General features: G+C 48.5%; 8 protein-coding genes across 8 annotated transcripts; 4 read left to right on the forward strand and 4 right to left on the reverse strand.

Annotated features, from left to right (window-relative positions):
• Window positions 1-481: 481 nt before the first annotated feature.
• On the reverse strand, window positions 482-1,831 carry ASPZODRAFT_136260 (hypothetical protein). Its single transcript, XM_022724022.1, has 4 exons — window positions 1,406-1,831; window positions 1,178-1,356; window positions 1,058-1,125; window positions 482-1,006 (listed from the first exon to the last, which is right to left on the reverse strand). Exons 1-4 carry the CDS (start codon window positions 1,816-1,818, stop codon window positions 980-982), a joined length of 687 nt encoding a protein of 228 aa, XP_022577915.1. The 5' UTR covers window positions 1,819-1,831; the 3' UTR covers window positions 482-979.
• A 585-nt stretch (window positions 1,832-2,416) lies between these two features.
• ASPZODRAFT_146122 (hypothetical protein) lies at window positions 2,417-3,504 on the forward strand (the record flags this gene model as incomplete). Its single annotated transcript, XM_022725146.1, has 3 exons — window positions 2,417-2,595; window positions 2,625-2,938; window positions 2,981-3,504. 3 exons carry the CDS (start codon window positions 2,417-2,419, stop codon window positions 3,502-3,504), a joined length of 1,017 nt encoding a protein of 338 aa, XP_022577916.1.
• A 753-nt stretch (window positions 3,505-4,257) lies between these two features.
• Window positions 4,258-6,670, reverse strand: ASPZODRAFT_161632 (hypothetical protein). The gene is made up of 6 exons (XM_022726532.1): window positions 6,511-6,670; window positions 6,436-6,448; window positions 6,317-6,362; window positions 6,126-6,258; window positions 5,355-6,064; window positions 4,258-5,307 (listed from the first exon to the last, which is right to left on the reverse strand). The coding sequence occupies exons 1-6, from the start codon at window positions 6,536-6,538 to the stop codon at window positions 4,354-4,356; spliced, it is 1,884 nt and encodes a 627-aa protein (XP_022577917.1). The 5' UTR covers window positions 6,539-6,670; the 3' UTR covers window positions 4,258-4,353.
• A 177-nt stretch (window positions 6,671-6,847) lies between these two features.
• On the forward strand, window positions 6,848-7,811 carry ASPZODRAFT_123649 (hypothetical protein). The gene is made up of 5 exons (XM_022721367.1): window positions 6,848-7,052; window positions 7,144-7,168; window positions 7,234-7,393; window positions 7,458-7,465; window positions 7,598-7,811. Exons 1-5 carry the CDS (start codon window positions 6,890-6,892, stop codon window positions 7,641-7,643), a joined length of 402 nt encoding a protein of 133 aa, XP_022577918.1. The 5' UTR covers window positions 6,848-6,889; the 3' UTR covers window positions 7,644-7,811.
• Window positions 7,812-8,009: 198 nt separating this feature from the next.
• On the reverse strand, window positions 8,010-11,024 carry ASPZODRAFT_136263 (hypothetical protein). Its single transcript, XM_022724023.1, has 8 exons — window positions 10,970-11,024; window positions 10,048-10,920; window positions 9,905-9,998; window positions 9,438-9,849; window positions 9,255-9,378; window positions 9,097-9,203; window positions 8,905-9,041; window positions 8,010-8,853 (listed from the first exon to the last, which is right to left on the reverse strand). The coding sequence occupies exons 2-8, from the start codon at window positions 10,766-10,768 to the stop codon at window positions 8,133-8,135; spliced, it is 2,316 nt and encodes a 771-aa protein (XP_022577919.1). The 5' UTR covers window positions 10,769-10,920; window positions 10,970-11,024; the 3' UTR covers window positions 8,010-8,132.
• A 189-nt stretch (window positions 11,025-11,213) lies between these two features.
• Window positions 11,214-12,255, forward strand: ASPZODRAFT_146126 (hypothetical protein; the record flags this gene model as incomplete). Its single annotated transcript, XM_022725147.1, has 2 exons — window positions 11,214-11,363; window positions 11,434-12,255. 2 exons carry the CDS (start codon window positions 11,214-11,216, stop codon window positions 12,253-12,255), a joined length of 972 nt encoding a protein of 323 aa, XP_022577920.1.
• Window positions 12,256-12,406: 151 nt separating this feature from the next.
• Window positions 12,407-13,588, reverse strand: ASPZODRAFT_74402 (hypothetical protein; the record flags this gene model as incomplete). The annotated part of the gene is made up of 3 exons (XM_022729963.1): window positions 12,407-13,163; window positions 13,194-13,431; window positions 13,501-13,588. 3 exons carry the CDS (start codon window positions 13,586-13,588, stop codon window positions 12,407-12,409), a joined length of 1,083 nt encoding a protein of 360 aa, XP_022577921.1.
• Window positions 13,589-14,552: 964 nt separating this feature from the next.
• ASPZODRAFT_146128 (hypothetical protein) lies at window positions 14,553-15,757 on the forward strand (the record flags this gene model as incomplete). The annotated part of the gene is made up of 5 exons (XM_022725148.1): window positions 14,553-14,689; window positions 14,743-14,875; window positions 14,934-15,024; window positions 15,072-15,265; window positions 15,335-15,757. The coding sequence occupies 5 exons, from the start codon at window positions 14,553-14,555 to the stop codon at window positions 15,755-15,757; spliced, it is 978 nt and encodes a 325-aa protein (XP_022577922.1).
• Window positions 15,758-16,150: the final 393 nt, after the last annotated feature.

Genomic DNA, 16,150 nt, shown 5'->3' on the forward strand with positions numbered 1-16,150 from the left:
ACTACCTGGTAAAGCCTGAGGCACCTATAGGCCTACCCTATATGTTGCGTAGGCCTCTCGCTTTGAAGGGTTCAGCTCTCAGAATCCACACAAGCTCAGTCGGCCAGGTCCTGGCCCACGTGGTCTCGCTGACGGGGGGCTGGAGGGAGGGGAAGAGGAGAGAGTGGAGTCGTAGTGAATGGAGATTTCTCATCTGAGAGTTGGGAGGCTGGCAAGTCTGATGAAGGGGCTGGTTGCTGGGGGCTGGAGTCTTGGTTGCTGGGAGGCTGGCGTTTTGGTTGCTGCGAGTCGTTTCCGGTTCCGGCAAGACCCCCCCCCTCCAGCCTGAGATTAACCTGCGTTGCCTAAGGCATCTCTCCGCGATTTGAGTATACAGAACACCAAGTCCCAGGATGCAGAGAGAAGTACAATTAGATAGATGTTGGAATACTCATCATTGCAACTGACTTTGTTGAATTGACTATGTAAGCTATCGAGACTAGCCCTACTCTTCGACCACAACCTTTCCCTTGTGCCTCCCGTAAAAACAAAGTAACCACAGAATAGAAAAAAAGACGCCATGTCCGTTCTGCCCAGAATCGAATATCAATAGAGGAAACGCTTGCCCACGATGGAAAGAACCCGCCTATTCGTGATGATGACCCATGAAGCAAAATAACAAAGAAACAAAGCCCGTGCCGTCGCGCCCACCGCGTAGAGAAGTGAAGACATATTAGATAAGACACCGGCGACCTTCAAGGAAGCGACTCCTGCTACGCAGGGGGGTGAATCATTTGAAAAAAAAAAAACGAAGAAAAGGCAGGGAGAAAATAGCACTCTTGATTAACCGTAGAAGCGCCGAACCAGCTCGTGTAGAACTCCAAATAAATCACGAAAAACAGAAAGAGAGACACAATGGGGTAGTCATTCGCAACATCAAGGTCGGCTGGGTCGTCGTCAATCGTTACTCCATGTACACCCGGTTGGCGCCTGCAAATTTTTATCTTGCCGGTTTCTGTCGAGATTTCATTAGCCAAAAGTTTGAATATTAAGAAGACATAGTTGCCTCACAGTCAACCTTATTGAGAAGAAAAAGACAGGCCTTCATGGCATGGTAAGCATTTCTGTGCTCAGAAAGCCAGTTCCCTATTGATTATGTTAGCTTCGAGAAATCATTTGTCTCATGCATGGTACTTACAGAACCCAAGAACGATGGTGTCGCGGCTCTGGCTGACTTCTATCAAGATTCTTTTCTCAACATCGTTGAGCTTGAGCTGAGCATCCATTGCCTCGTAGCAGATGTTTTGAGCATTCATACGACATCTGCGGCTTCGCGAGTCTGCGTTCCAGAAATCGAGATGCGAGACAACACATTTACTGGTAGTGTCAGCAAAATCACAATTTCATATTTATGATATGTACTCACGTCATGTAGTACTGCGTGAGACCCGCCCTGAAGATCCAATGGTACCCGTACTGCTCAATGCACTTTGCAAGATCTTCATTTGCTTTCTTTTCCATGGAAAGCAGAGTCGAGTGAAATAATACTCTCTTGTAGTGGGTTTTTTCCATAGACTTTTCGATAGCAGGGTCAAGGATACTGACGAGCTCGATCGGCTGTCCCTGGAGGTCGCCGATAGTAGGCTTGTAGTTCGAGTTTTCAGCAATGGCGTCAACATATTGCTGGTGACGGCGGACAGCACTCTGCACCTCGCCATCTTCCTGGATGCGATGAGATGTAGGGATGCTCAGGTTACCCTTCACAAGAGCATCAACTTGGGCAACGAGACGGAACACATTACGGTGACTGGGGAATGAGGCCGTAATATGAGCTGCCATCTCTTTCTTTTCGGAGGAGGCATTGGGATCTTGAGCCACAGCGTCAAGGCGTTTGAGAATAAGAACCACGGATTGTTCTCTCCTTGTAGCCATTATGTAGGTCCTTGGTGGTTTTCGAATCTGAGACAAGTGTAGCGGGTGAGAATAGGAGACTGTCTGATGAGCGGGAGGAAGAGACGGTGTTGTAGTCGAGGAGGAGAAAGAATCAGGAGGGGCTGGGAGTATTTAAAAAGAAGGAGGCAGGATGGGGTATAAATAACTGGGTGAAGTGAGAGTAGATCAGAAGTTGTCAGAGAGTGTTGCTCTCACTTGGGGGGGGGGTCGAAGTTACGCTTCACTTTGTATTCACTGGCCCGCAGGAAAACAAAGAAAGTGGCCAGCCTCCCACCTCAAGACAAAAAATACGCTCTTGAGAGCCATTATTCGATTCTCCAAACTTCTTCTTTTCCTATACTCTCTCCTTCTCCAGCTCTTCATCTCAAGTTCGTTCTCTGTTACCATCCACCCGATATCTCGTGAGTAGCCTAGTGAGCTATCATTTTCTCTCTTCTTTAACTATTCGTTCCAAAACATTAAAGAAAAAGACCCCAAACCAAAGATGGCTACTGTACCCATCGCCATTAAGCCTGTTGTCGAGTCTACGGACACTGCGACCGAGCTGCTTTGGCAGGATGCTCTGCGTCACCTTGACTATACTAACAACGAGGTGCTGTTGCCAACCAATGTCATTGATACGATCGGCCAGTCCAACATGGACAAAATCAAGTCTCGGCTTTCGTAAGTCATTCTTGGTCCTTTCTCATTAGAGGAGAAGCTGACATGTACAAAAGCGCTCTCATCGGTGGCCCCGTTGTGGCCTTCGTTGATGAATCCATCAACGCTCTGCGTATCATGCGCACCCCTGCCTTTTCGGGCTCGGTTATCTCTGTTGCTTCTCATGAACTGGCTCAGAAGTCTGTCAAAGAAAGAGCTGTGTCTCCGAGCAAGTCTCACGGTAAAGCTGTCATCCAGTCCAAGAATGCAAAGATTCCTCGCCCCCCCAACGCATTCATTCTCTACCGTCAGGAGCATCATCCAAAAATCAGGGAGGCTCATCCTGAGTTTCATAATAATGATATCTGTAAGTCAATGAGGCACTCCAAATCATTACTTTTACTAATAGCAATAGCCGTCATGCTTGGCAAGCAGTGGAAAGCTGAGCCTGAAGATGTCAAGGCACAATACAAAGCTCTAGCAGAGAGCGCCAAGCGGAAGCATGCTGAGGACTATCCTGATTACCAGTATGCTCCTCGCAAGCCTTCTGAGAAGAAGCGCCGTGGGTCGTCGCGTCAGTACCCCAAGCACCAGGACTTGACTCCTCTCTTTGAGCCTTCGAGCCCGGCGAGTGCGCCCTCGAGCGTGCAGACTCCTGCTGTCAGCCCTGCGATGAGTGCCGAAGACATCCGCGTGCACGAGTTTGGCACTCAGGACCTGTCTCCAATGAACTTCACTTTCAATGCACCAATCCCTGAAGGATGGGTGGTCGACGCGAACGCCTTCAGCGGCTTCAACCCCATCGACCCTTTCGATACTCTGGTTCACCAGGTGCAGAACGACAACAAGAACGTTCTTTTCCAGGACTACAACTTTGTCGACTCTGATGTTATCGAGGGAGGTGATCTTTCCGAGTTCATCAACTGGTACTGAGATATCGTTCTCATGGCTTCATTTCTTACCTACCACACGAGCTGCGATGCAATAATTTGTTTTACTTCATTCTTGACACCAGCTATCGGGCCATAGTTGAGACAGTCATATTAGCCCATTTCCCTGTGAATTGTTTCCCCCCTATTTTTCTTCTTGTCTTTCTTCCCTGGTTTCGTCTTCTGGGATTCGGTGTAATCGGTGCTTCGGTTTACTGCATCGTTGAGCGTTTCTTCTTTCCCATCATACCATCGGAGGGTGTCCATGTTTATTTCTCTCATCAAGACGTTTCCTTGTGCTTTCCCCTTCGTTTCTTGATTTTTGATCTGCATGCGGACATTAAACTTGTAATATCCAGCTCCAGCTCGTCGTCGGTTTAGGGTTCTCTCATAGCTTAGTAGCGCTTAGGTAGCAGCTAGAGATTAATTAAGATATTAAATATCAATTATAAGACACCTCAGTATCCTATTTCGTTCAACTAGAAGTCTTATAAGCCGTCACGTTGAAGGCCAACCGGATTTCCTTGGATCCTTCTCTTGGGACTCCTCCCGACACAGCTTTAGCAACAGCCTATTTTAACGCCTCGAACTGAGAAGTCGGTCATAAGTCTCCAGCTATGGCCAAAGTTCATTTTGAAGTGCTAAAATATCTATTTTTTTTAGAGTGCTTTCAGCAAACAATGGGTCGGATAGTTGTTCTGGCCAAATCTTATATGAGTTCACCCTGGCCTATTTCTCAATTCGAATAAATGAAATTGTCCTTTGAATTCACATAGTATGCTAATGATTATTCAATACCATTGCTAAGGTATCTCTACGAGGCCTCGCAGATAAAAGCAACAAGCAGCATCGCCTACTGCGCGGCCGGATTCCAATCGCTCGCCCAGATAAACGTCGGACACCGCCACTGAGTCCCCTTCTCCTTGTTTCCGCTCGGCCCCAGAGGCCGGGAACATATCCAAAATGATCTACCACAATTGATGCCTGGTTTCTTGGTTGTCATTCTGATACAGGGTTCTTGATGGAACTCGCACCGGGGAACGGGCTTCTTCGTGAACAACTTCGTCCAGTCCTCCTTGCTAACAATTGGGTCAATGAAAATCTCGTCATCTGCTGACGCTGAGAGAGCTTCAGTTCTAGGAGTATCTTCTGCAGAGTCGCCAGCTGGAGTGGGAAGTGAGTCTCCGACAGTCGATTCGGACTTAGCAGAAACTTTGAAGGAAGAGACCCGCGAGAGGTCAGTGGCAGAGCCTGTTTTCGGTTCAGACGACTCCTGTTCACCACTTCCTGTCGCGCTAGTATTATTCTTTGGCTTGAAGAATCCTTTGAGTGTAGACTGCCCTGGTGTGGTCACACTTGCGGATTTAGATTTTTTGCTTGGAACAAGCGGAGGGCCGTCTTTCTCAGGTCGTTTGCGAGTGTAAGACCTGGCAGATTTATCATAGTAAGAACTGGAACCCGTCAGAAGCGTCGATGGTGTCTCTTTCGGCGTCTGATCTGAAGTCTGTGTTGCTGGCCCTGTGTTTGGAGTCGACGGTGCAATTTCTGCCGTTGACATCGAGGAGGCTGACTTCTGCAAAGTGCTGGTTGGTGTGCGAGAGAACATGTCCTTAATATTCCGCCTCTTGTCAAATTCTGGTATCAGACGTCCCGAGAGTGGTAGATAATTTTTATTAGAGAATTCTTGTCGGCGTTCTCCGTTAAGAAACATGCCCGGGGAGTTCATAAGATCACGTATATTTGTCTGTGTGCCATTAATGGACACGGATTCTTTCAACACAGCGTAGACAGGGCAATGGTCAGAACCCTGAGATTGTTAGTGATATTCTGCAAGTTGAGGGTATTTAAGCATACCATCAACCCTTCCTGGATGTTCGAGTCGCAGAACCAGTCTTTCATGTCGAGACTACACAAGACATAATCAATCCGGGCACCATAATTGCCTGGACGTGCATTTATCCGCTGTTCCCAGCACGTATACATGCCTTTGCGATTCGGATGAAAAGACCTGCAAATATCATGCAGTACAGGCCGTTCCCTCCCTTCATCTCGTTCCCCAATGACTTTGCCTCCGGATAGTAACTGGTTAAATACACGACGAGCTGGTGTTGTTATAAATTCATCCTCTGTTGCGGTTCCTTTACGGATAGCCTCTGCTAAATGCGCCGAATCGATTTCTTCCCGCGCAATATTGATATCCCCAGCAACAAATACTCTTTTACCCATTGCTACCAGGTTCCGAACACGAGCTTCTAGCACATCGAGAAAGCAGAGGCGAAACGAATCCCGCGTTTCGTCACGGTTGGCGGGGGCGTAGACACCGATCACCACAAACGCTGGAAACTCGAGGACTACACAACGCCCTTCACAGTCGATAGTGGCTGCGTCAAGCTCAAGACTGGAAAGCTGTTCAATTGTTGGGTAGCCCCCAATTTGTTGGTCCTCTGGCAGATCTCGGAAGGGGACTGAAGAATTCGGGGCGCAGAGAGTACCAGTCAGGCCTTCTTCGGCGCGTATGGGAGCGCATGTCGCATTGCGTGTATATATGACAACTCCAGAATAGCCTTATGCCTCCCGTCAGTACTCAAGATGTACTCCAGTGCAGAAGTCAAAGACAACGCAAACCTTTTTTTATTCTAGGTAAGCTGAAATAGCAGTCCCATCCCGGCACTAGTACCATGTCATCTCGGAGATCTTTTCGTTGTATTTTGGTTTCTTGGAAAATGACAATGTCTGCCTCTAGTATATCAAACATGGCCTGCCGCGTACTTAGTTACATATTAGAGATATAAGTATCGGCAGCTTCATTGTATTACCTCGAAAGTTCGTTTGCCTCGCCATGGTTCATATGAGAACGGGTTCCTGTTGAAGAGACCTAGTCAGTTCCAAGCCGTCGACAAGAAAGAAAATACATTCTCAATATATTCAAACGCACCGAATTCCATTGACTGTCACAATAGAAACCCGTCAGTCTCTTGTGATAGAAACGGGATACCTATGGGCAACTTACCATTCCACGTAGTGATACGGAATCCCATTCCGGCGGATTTTCAGCGCACATCCAGCATATCCTGGAGTAGATCTCGGTTACCAAGTGATAAAACCGACTCCACAAACTATTCCAGGCCTACTATAGAGAGCTAAAGGGCGTAGCTTCACCCTGACAGTTCGAGACCGCGTTCCAGCCGCGATTGGGTCTCACGTGACTTCATTTTCGAATGACATCACGCCACACAGATGACATAAGCATGGGCTGTTGCCGAATCACGAGGGCGCTAAACCGAATGGCCTGTTGCGTGTGTTAAACCCGGAACCTCAGACCTCAAGGCACGATCCCACCCGCATCCGCATCGCCGTCACTGAAGCAATTCAGCCCCCCAGTGCTCACGATGTTCACTCAACGCAACATTGCTCGTCTGGCTCGCGGTGCTCAGCTTCGTGCTGCTGCTCAGCGCCGTTTTGCCAGCACTGAGTCCAAGTATCCTTGGATCGCCGACAACTCGTTCAACCGCGAGAGAGAGGCTGTCAAGCACCATGCTGCTGCCACCAGCGGTAAGTTTTCTGCCAATCCAGCCCCAATTCATTAGTTCAAATTGTTTCGAGTTTTATATTATCGACACCTGCTGACTCAATGGCGTGGCAGATCTCTGGAAGAAGCTTTCCATCTTGTACGTGTATCTCGGACAATGTGCGCCCTTCTTCTAAGATCTCCTAATCCTCATAATTGCCTTAGTGCTGTTGTTCCCTGCGTGATCGGCGGCGCCCTTAATGCCTACAACCTCTGGGAGGAGCACTGGGAGCACTGGTCTCACATGCCCCCTCTGGAGGAGCGCGTGGAGTACCCTTACCAGAATATCCGCTCCAAGAACTTCCCTTGGGGAGATGGTGACAAGGTTTGTTTCGCACTATAATTTCAGTACATTATAGTAGATTTGCTAACATTATTGTTTTGCATAGACCATTTTGTAAGTCTCATCTACTTATCGGCTCTCATAATAACTCTTTACTCGAGAGCATTTCTTTCTTTTGGCTTTTTACCCTACCCTCCCTCTCCATGTCTCTCATACTCTTTATTTATCTGCTAATATCCTCTTTAGCTGGAACGATAGCGTGAACTATCACAACAAGGACAAGGCCACCTAAACCCTGCACCTATAGAAACCACGGAAAAGCGCAGGGACATTTCTTCCCAGGGTGATAGGACAGTCCTGTATATTTATCACAGAGATCCACAGCGAACAAATCGAAGATCCTACCAGACCAATTGACAAATGACAACAAAAATTTTGACAAGCCTACATTGTCATCCATACTTTATCAACATTTCCTTTGTCTGTACCTGAGTCTATTGAATCAATTCCAGTAATCTTTCAATAAGGTATTAATCCTGGTACCCTCGCAGTTTGGCAGTAGCCTTGAATTTACTACACCATCATTTAAGCCTTACACGATAAGTCAACAAGGCGTAAATAGTTTTGTATCAACCTTAATGATAGAGCAAAGCTTATCTATGAATAATAAGGCAGACATGATTAAATGATATTAAAATACTTTGCTTATTTAAGCTTGCAGTTCGGATTTCTTATCCTTCATCTTGAGCAAAGAAAGAAATACCGACATCAATAATTATGACTATCTGATTAGATTTGCCTGCTTTCGCAAGTCCAGATACTTTGCCGCATAGTCATTTGCAAGAACCCGGTCAGCAGTCAGATGCATGAGTGTCGCTTTTTTAGCCATGATCTCGCACTGGCCCCTAATGTCTTCGAGCTGCTCGTACTGATCGTAGGCGCAGTCGGCGTACCCCATCGCACGGGTCATGTATTCCTTGCAGGCTGGAGAGTCGGCCTTGGTTTGGCGGCGCAGCGTACCGGCCATCCCCATGTTCGCATCGACGAGAAGCGAGTAAGCCCGCGCCGCGAGATCGCAGTCTTCGAACTCGAGAACCTGCGGCATGATACTTTCAACCATCTCGTTGGTGGCTTCGAATTCGCGCAAGCTTAGAAGCACTCCCGCAAGAACAGTAATGGCTTCCCAGAGACCAGGGAGAAGTCGCGATCGGTAGGCGATGTTGGCGGCTCTCATGGCCAGAGAAAATCCGCGTTGCGGCTGTCCGGATTTTTCGAAGATGCGAGCTTTCAAACACAGTAGCTTCACCTGTGAATTGACGTCGAAGGTTTCGGGTTGCATTGCCTGGACGGATTTCTCTAGTAGTTTCAAAGCGCGCCCGTAGTCACCGCTGCGGATGACATATTCAATAGTCAGAAATACCAATAAGAGAGACAGGTCGTTGTCTGGAACCTGAATGGATTGAAGTTGGGTCAAGAGGTGTTCCGCTGCGACTTTATCATCTCTGGAAGAAAATGTTAGCAAGCATATAATTTCAAGGAGTAGAGAGCATCACCTATTAATTTGCCATTTCAGTTGTAGAAATCCAGAGAAAAATACCCAATGTTGGTTCGCCTTGAGGGAGCGTAAAGTATCAGGCGAGATCTGGTTTATACGGGCTAGAGCCTCCTTATACCGACCTTTCTGAGCAAGCTTGACCGCTTGTCAGCAAATAACAAAGACTTCAGGTTTTGACGGGATATCGTACCAATTGGCAATTGCGAAATGTGCTTTTCAGATAATCCTCGAGCGGAGCCCTGCTCCCATAACACTCGCGGAATATCTCGGTGCTGAGCCAAGAAAGATGTGTTACCCCTGAGGTTGTTTAGCTGGAAATAACAAAGGAATGGATGTGAAAAGTTATACCAATTCTGGCGTACAGTGCTGTCTGAAGCAGTAATTGTGGGCCTGTCGAGCTGGTCAGGCCTTTCGTGACATTGAGATGCGAAGCCCGTACAACGTTCTCCAGTGCCGAAGCAAGACTTTCTCCCTAAAAGTTTGCTATTAGTCGACGGTACAATCTTATGGTATCTTTTCGAGTGAACATACATTTTGAAGCTCAAGCTTTGCTTCACTGAGAAGAGTTGTGCTCAAAAGGCTCCACATTTCGGTCTCTTTGGCTTTGGCTTTCAGGAAGACGAGGCCTTCCTTTTCGTTGCCTAGCATGCCTGTGTTCTGGACGTCCTTCATATGTTCCGGGAAAGCCTTGCCAAAATGATAAAGCCAGCTCATACAGAAGTTCAAGCAATTCATATCATGCGATTCCCGAGCAATCGAGACTGCTTCTTGCATGGCAGAGACAGCCTCTCCATAGCACCCAAAGTCTGATTGGAGGACAGCGAGGTTCAGTAATGCATACTGATAAAAACTGCGGTCATGGCTCTGCATGGTATAATCGAAGTAGCGGTGGAGGTTGTCAAAAGAGGACGGGTAGTCGCCTGCTTTCCAGGCGTCGAGAAATCTGGGTACCACATTAGCCACGTCATGATAATACACCACGTAGCGTAGGAATTTACCGTAAATAATGAACCAAGCTAGGAATAGTAGCGCCTGACGCCAGCACCTGCTCAAGCTTTGACCGCATTTCATCGGGGACTCTTCCTCCCAGTCCTAGAACCCCTGTTAGGAAATCATCGAGTGCGCAGAAGAAACAGCCTACTTTGCAGCTCTCCCACCTGAAACTCTAGCAGACGCTCTACATCCTTCGTGCTTATGGCATTTTCGTCCCCATAATCGTCTTCGACGTTGCCATAGATCGCCTGCGCGAGATGGCTACTTTGATCCAGGCCGAGTTCAAGCAGGTTGATGTCTACCGCTGCCTGTTCCTCGGATGGATGCTTCCGGGCCCATAGGTGATATGTAGGCAATCGATATCTAACAAAACCTCTCCAGAGTTTGACCGAATCATGGAATTGTAGTCTGGTGAATTCGAGCTGAGCTCGTCTCACGAACGCGCCGAGAGGCGAGCATCGAGAGAGCCGCATGGACCCGGTCTCCGGGGCAAGTCCATTGTTCCTATCCTGGATCTGCTCTTCACGTGTTTTCATGAGTAAGGAACTGATCTCCGCGAAGAAAACCTCCAAGGCGTCGCAGGAATCAAGGGACCAGATCTTTCTAAGAAACAGGTCCCAGATCGACCGGCCAGGAATGGAGGATGCGTGAGATGAGAGGACATCTTCAAAATCTGCAATGTCGATCAAACCCTGTCTTTCCCATTTCGAGGAAGACGAGCTCGAAGACTCCGCCGCATCCAGAGGGATGAGACACGAAATCAGGAACGAGAGCACGTGAATCGCCGAGGAATTGGAGACAACCCCTTCAGTATAGATGGCGATCAAGCATAATAGAGCAACCTTTGAAGGCGTGAGATAACGGCTCATCTTGAAATTGTGCTCATTCTCCTGCTTAGTAGCTGATTGGATTTCATGGAAGATAATCGCCGTTGGTGGAATAAAGTAGAGCACGCCCTGTTGTACTCTCTAGCTACTCGTATGGGCAGGCTTTTCGGCCTGGGAAGCACCGGTTAGTCACCCTAGAGCTCTGTCAGCTTCAAGGAATCGACTTGTTTGAAAATCTCTTACTCGTAATTGCAATATTATGCCCTTCAGAAAGCGAGTTACTCGCTACCTTGATGCTTTGATAACCATGGCAGGGACCCAAACACGAAAAACACGCGATGAGTATCTATGCCTCAGGCAACAATAAGGCATCCGCATCACCCCGCCAAAGTGGAAAATTACTTTATCGATAGACGTCCCTCTATCGTTCCATGACTCAATCAATAATCCTCTCTGTTAGCTATCTCAGTTGACAATATCCGCCAGAATGACAAGCACAGTGACCACCACAGATCTCCAGGGCGCACTACCGCTAATTGCCCGGGGCAAGGTGCGCGATCTGTACGAGGTCGACGACAAGACGCTCCTGTTCATCGCGACAGACCGGATCTCCGCTTACGATGTGATCATGGAGAATGTAAGTCTCAATCACCGCACCTTATGAATTCGAGCTTCATGAATGTATCTGGCTGACTCAATTGCTTTAGGGTATCCCTAACAAGGGTGTTCTTCTGACTCTCTGCACGCAGAAATGGTTCCAGATCCTCTCGGATGCCATCCCCTCTCTCCGCACCCATTTTATCACACTCGACCTCCCGCCCCAGGTCCCCGCGTCGCTGCACCCCGTCCTGCAAAACCGGAGCATGCAGGTGCGCAAGCTGAAAGTGTTCCCTGTCGAGGCCATCGTCCGCGGCTACATCACGGGTTCTGCGTGGAACGAGTATAAAAAGTCGGGGACCGTGCATGGTATCAAGGTTGCCGCGGGCTTGAAGGAGAGCGAGGCCTTCCCTGATGGCCCAATCTATACCCCTAGTACCAAGGCAGAGCAGGGCGAACACGATGAGAACATTCATCCGGATCAAGGTTCGTTAGATTACGATTCCCAATGTTTAGATACGTCTCCCCCTGCTGACCATGAGTCTCTATTTCCAGCCGCTGCTATTGTCGGTGAGCCCTATGCCTCGAAGATTGCCTCTCTCGCCATCGAGCTGTATAAGGCTGCCCATGCCTATGCCCTCACTCGCGGCGTCATCATCGCTGACACCAAGTTCGAGTTCGGTCTTGACGAAGAGACTGACGAGGTCGTCCTCGTCGATGAGGTCTTGACCCCGGACTCCTCCCGCTTCTGGCCCAAGGACTCCTATGAAGTGGGCCGCGGTCAACAAAGCTTTGACAAGCAGTTCCTGCGAGACTGGCTGGTGAAGGAGGGACTCAAGGGCAAGGATGGGGTTCGCATGCCGGAAGAGATCGTGCAAAAGACCGGTGACAAGTACAGGGAAGCCTGGGAGAAGATTACTGGCGGTAATTGAATGTATTCAAATGTGATTTTTGTGTTGTACCATATTCCACGTATGCCAGGAGGAGAGCTATACACACATATACACATACTGAAAAAGGAGGAAGAAAAACGATACGTTAACAGTATGATACATGTAGAATATTAGATACTTCTTGGATCAATCACTGATTCCACTCGTCCCTAAGTCCCTTCAGACCCTTGGGTTTTTTGCCTCGTGTTTCTTGCGCTTTTTCATTCTGAGGACTGTCACCCGTCCAGCCGGTTCTCACCCCCTCATCAACCGGCAGCGCGTCCGAACCGCAGATGCGCCTCTCCTCCTCAATCTCTCCCTCGCTCATCCCGTTTGTCGCCCAAATACGATGGATCCGGAGATCGTACGGGCCTTCCACACGATCAGTCAAGCCGATACCGACACTCTTTATCCTGTGACGAAGAAGATTTGTCTGTGGCTCCATCACCATGCCATGATTCGTGCGAACAAAGGAATTGAACGGGAGCAAGATTGTCTCCCAGCCTGGCAATCCGGATGTGGTAGCGCTGGCCGAAGACATGACGGTCGACGGAGTCGGCATGTCTGAGAGAGCTGCGGGAATACCTTGCGGGTAGAGAGTCTCCATCTCGAGTTCATCCATGTCATCCATGGGGGTAGATTCATCCGGAGAAGAAACAGTAGAAGGGGAATCGAAGACACGGTGGTGCCGTGTGTACAATCTGTGCTGGTGGATATCTGTCTCCACAATCGAATCTGTCTGGATGTTCACAGTATAGCGACGACCGTCCGACTTGACACGCAGCGCAAGGTAGTTGTAGGGGTCTACGTCCCAGAAAAGCCGACCAAACATCCAGAACCCACGGTCTTGGTTGCGAAAGGCAGCGTATCCTGTATATTTCCCATCCGCGGTTAGTCCCCGCCATAGCCTCCAGATGCGCCTCTACCACCCGTTAGACGTACCAGTCCTCTGCACCCGCCAGTTATTGGGGAGCTTGGTGGAGATGCTCCCGTGAAATCTCGCGTGAGACGGAGTGTTCGTGGAGGGATCTCCGGGCACGTAGTCAAGACTGGCTGTACTGAACCCTCCCACTGCGCGGTCGGCCATGGTCTTGCAGGAGGCAACGCTCGACTCGTCTTCGAAGTCGAGGAGCACATAAGGTTTAGTCGGGGTCGAGAGGGTCTCGCTGTTCCACGCTATGAAATGGAAAACACCCGGTTAGCACGGTTAGTGATTAATGGGGGGGGGGGGGAATTGAGACACACCTATCCTGGACAGACGACTGAGCTCCTCTGCGCTGCGCTTCATAAATCCGGCTGGCTTAGCAGCCAGGCATCGAGCGGTTGGAATCATGGCTCTCAAGAGAAACAATAAAATATGGATAGAAATAAATAGAAACAAGCTTCTTCTCGCCTTTTGTGAAACTGGAAAGCCAGCAAAAATGAAGATACAATCAATTGTTGGGAGAAGCGGAAGAGATGATGTCGACTCCGCCAGTGGCGCTAAGATAAGATTGATAGCGAACAAGGTGTTGCTGCAACACACTTTATTGATACCTTTCTATTTACAACTTCCTACATTTATACCAAGCACCATACGTGCTATATCCGATACAGAGGTGATGGAGTGAGTAGCGTACATTGTCCGGGATGCTGCCTGGGCAGGATGCCACTTCTGCCTGCCAAAACGAATGACTAGTGATCAAGGTTGTGTGTACAAACATAGTTTGAAGATAATCTTTTATTTTTTCTCTAATTATATATCTAGAAATTCAGGCCCTGGCTGTTAGCAGGCATTGGATTTGAAAAGAACCAAATATGCCTCCATGCTATTGTTGACTGCCCTGGAGTGGTGGTGCGGATATGGATACGCCGTACTAGACCACCAGCTCTGTCTGTTTCCCCTTCTCTTTTGCCGGTTGCCAGCATCTGCTCATGAGAAAATAGATACTTCTACTGAGCCATGAGTCAGAAGGCTGCAGCGGCTTTCGCGCTGAAGCCTGAGGTGTCTCAACCGTGGGTTGAACGTCACTATTTCCAGATTTGTATACCTCCGATCTGGGAGAAAGCTTGACGCCAGGATACTTGACCTATTCTGCACAGAGATCAATATTGGAACAGCAAAGTTACCAAACTGTTGAAAATAGGCAATCACTTGACTATGGATATAAGCATCCCTTTGTCTCTGATCTATCTTCATCCCACCACTGTTCCTTCATCCTGTCAGTAACCTCTATTACCACGACGAACCTCACCTTCATTTCATACCCTGTGTGCTATATCATAGGTGAAAGCAACTATATTAGACTATACCCATCATGACGATCACCACTTATGAAACATTCCCTCAGAAGAACGTCGTCTACCCCTGTCGACATGACAGAAAGAATGAAAAGCCTTCGGCCAAGAATGCACAGGGCCTGTTTCCTCCAGACGCATGTGTATTTGTTGGAAAGTAGGTGCCATGGCCCTTTATGTTCTGTCAACGTTGCTGACAAGACCAACCAGTCTCTCAACCGAAGTCCCTCCTGACAAACTTGTCCGAGACTTGGAGAAGAAATTCTCTGTCATCGGCCCCTGCCACGTCAAAGTCAAGCAAGACAAGAAACAGGGACTGCCAGGCGCATTTGTACAATTTGAAGTAATAATCTAGAGACCCATCCCATCTCCTGCCGATGCCAGTTGCTAACCTCTCACAGCATATCGAGGATGCCAAAACCGCGCTGGCATGGACCGAATGTCTCCTTTTGCACAAGCGTTTCCTGCGGATTGAAAAGGCAAAAGGGAAAAGTGAGTGTCTATTCTCTCCCCATGGTTGACTGTTACTGACATTGTAGGAACTGCTCGTTTCGGATTCCGCACAGGCGCCCCCATCACCGACTTCGACGTGACCGATGTACTCGCACGCTGGGGCCCGATCGAAGCCTTTCGTATTGAGTCAGTTCCCTTCGGCTATTCACCATGGAGTTATTTTTCGACCGTCTCGACCGTCACTTTTGCCTATGTGGACGACTGCACGGATGCAATCAGGGTAAGCTTCTTCTCCTCCCCACCATTCTGCACTCTGCCTCTTCATCCTCGTTTCTCTGACAAAATCTAGTTCTTCGCCAATGACCAGATCTTTTATCTTCATCGTCTAGACCTCGATGGCAACCCGCTCCTCCCACCCGCCCCGAACAAAGATCCCGCCCACGCCCTCCTGCCGTCCCCGGAGACCATCAAGCGGTGGCGAGACCAGGGCTACAGCAGACTGCCACTAGACATAAAGTGCCAGCCGACAACGGGCCGCAGCGTGGAAGACTACGTACGCGAGTACTGCCAGGACGTCGATCTCACGCTCACCGAGGAGGAACTCAAAGAATTCGTGCTAGAGGTCGAGCAGGCGAGGAAGCTCAAATGGTTCCAGGACAAGTGGGCTAACTCGTCTTCCAACTCGACTCCTACCCCTACCCCTACCAGCAGTGTTCATGAGAGTGCCGGTGGAAAAGGGAATCGGTCCCGGCGTGCTGTCAACTCATGGTGAAAAAAAAAAAAAAAACCATCAGATGTTTGTTGAGAGATAGTATTCTAAGAAAATCAACTACACATTATTCGAGATAGTTACGAGAATTGAATTTTTTTTTTAAAAAAAAGAAATCATATAGAATTTCAAACACGGCTAGATGCAACCGAAAACCTATCTATGCCATGCTACTTACATGACGATAACACGCTCAATCAGTCCTCTCCAGGAAAACGCCCAGCCGGTTTATGTATATGTACAGGCCTTGACGGCCGAAACCAGCTGCTTGTAACGAAAAAAAAAGGTTACCATCCTCTAAAACAATGCAACAAATACCTTACCCAGGCCGATGGGTTGAATCATCATGATCGTGAGACAATGCAGAATAGAAGACAAACAGATGTCAGAAGCTGA

This window comes from Penicilliopsis zonata (assembly GCF_001890105.1).
Source record: "Penicilliopsis zonata CBS 506.65 unplaced genomic scaffold ASPZOscaffold_19, whole genome shotgun sequence".
NCBI classification, from domain to species: domain Eukaryota; kingdom Fungi; phylum Ascomycota; class Eurotiomycetes; order Eurotiales; family Aspergillaceae; genus Penicilliopsis; species Penicilliopsis zonata.

Coding starts and splice junctions, on each gene's coding strand:
- ASPZODRAFT_123649 (XM_022721367.1), top strand. CDS start 6,890: ATGTTCACTCAACGCAACATTGCTCGTCTGGCTCGCGGTGCTCAGCTT. Junction 7,053..7,143: donor CCATGCTGCTGCCACCAGCG/GTAAGTTTTCTG, acceptor ATGGCGTGGCAG/ATCTCTGGAAGAAGCTTTCC. Junction 7,169..7,233: donor TGGAAGAAGCTTTCCATCTT/GTACGTGTATCT, acceptor TAATTGCCTTAG/TGCTGTTGTTCCCTGCGTGA.
- ASPZODRAFT_136260 (XM_022724022.1), bottom strand. CDS start 1,818: ATGGCAGCTCATATTACGGCCTCATTCCCCAGTCACCGTAATGTGTTC. Junction 1,357..1,405: donor CTCACGCAGTACTACATGAC/GTGAGTACATAT, acceptor TGACACTACCAG/TAAATGTGTTGTCTCGCATC. Junction 1,007..1,057: donor GTCTTTTTCTTCTCAATAAG/GTTGACTGTGAG, acceptor TTTTGGCTAATG/AAATCTCGACAGAAACCGGC.
- ASPZODRAFT_136263 (XM_022724023.1), bottom strand. CDS start 10,768: ATGAGCCGTTATCTCACGCCTTCAAAGGTTGCTCTATTATGCTTGATC. Junction 9,379..9,437: donor CAAAGCTTGAGCTTCAAAAT/GTATGTTCACTC, acceptor GCAAACTTTTAG/GGAGAAAGTCTTGCTTCGGC. Junction 9,042..9,096: donor CATTTCGCAATTGCCAATTG/GTACGATATCCC, acceptor CAAGCGGTCAAG/CTTGCTCAGAAAGGTCGGTA.
- ASPZODRAFT_161632 (XM_022726532.1), bottom strand. CDS start 6,538: ATGGGATTCCGTATCACTACGTGGAATG. Junction 6,259..6,316: donor GAGGCAAACGAACTTTCGAG/GTAATACAATGA, acceptor AGTACGCGGCAG/GCCATGTTTGATATACTAGA. Junction 5,308..5,354: donor ACATCCAGGAAGGGTTGATG/GTATGCTTAAAT, acceptor TAACAATCTCAG/GGTTCTGACCATTGCCCTGT.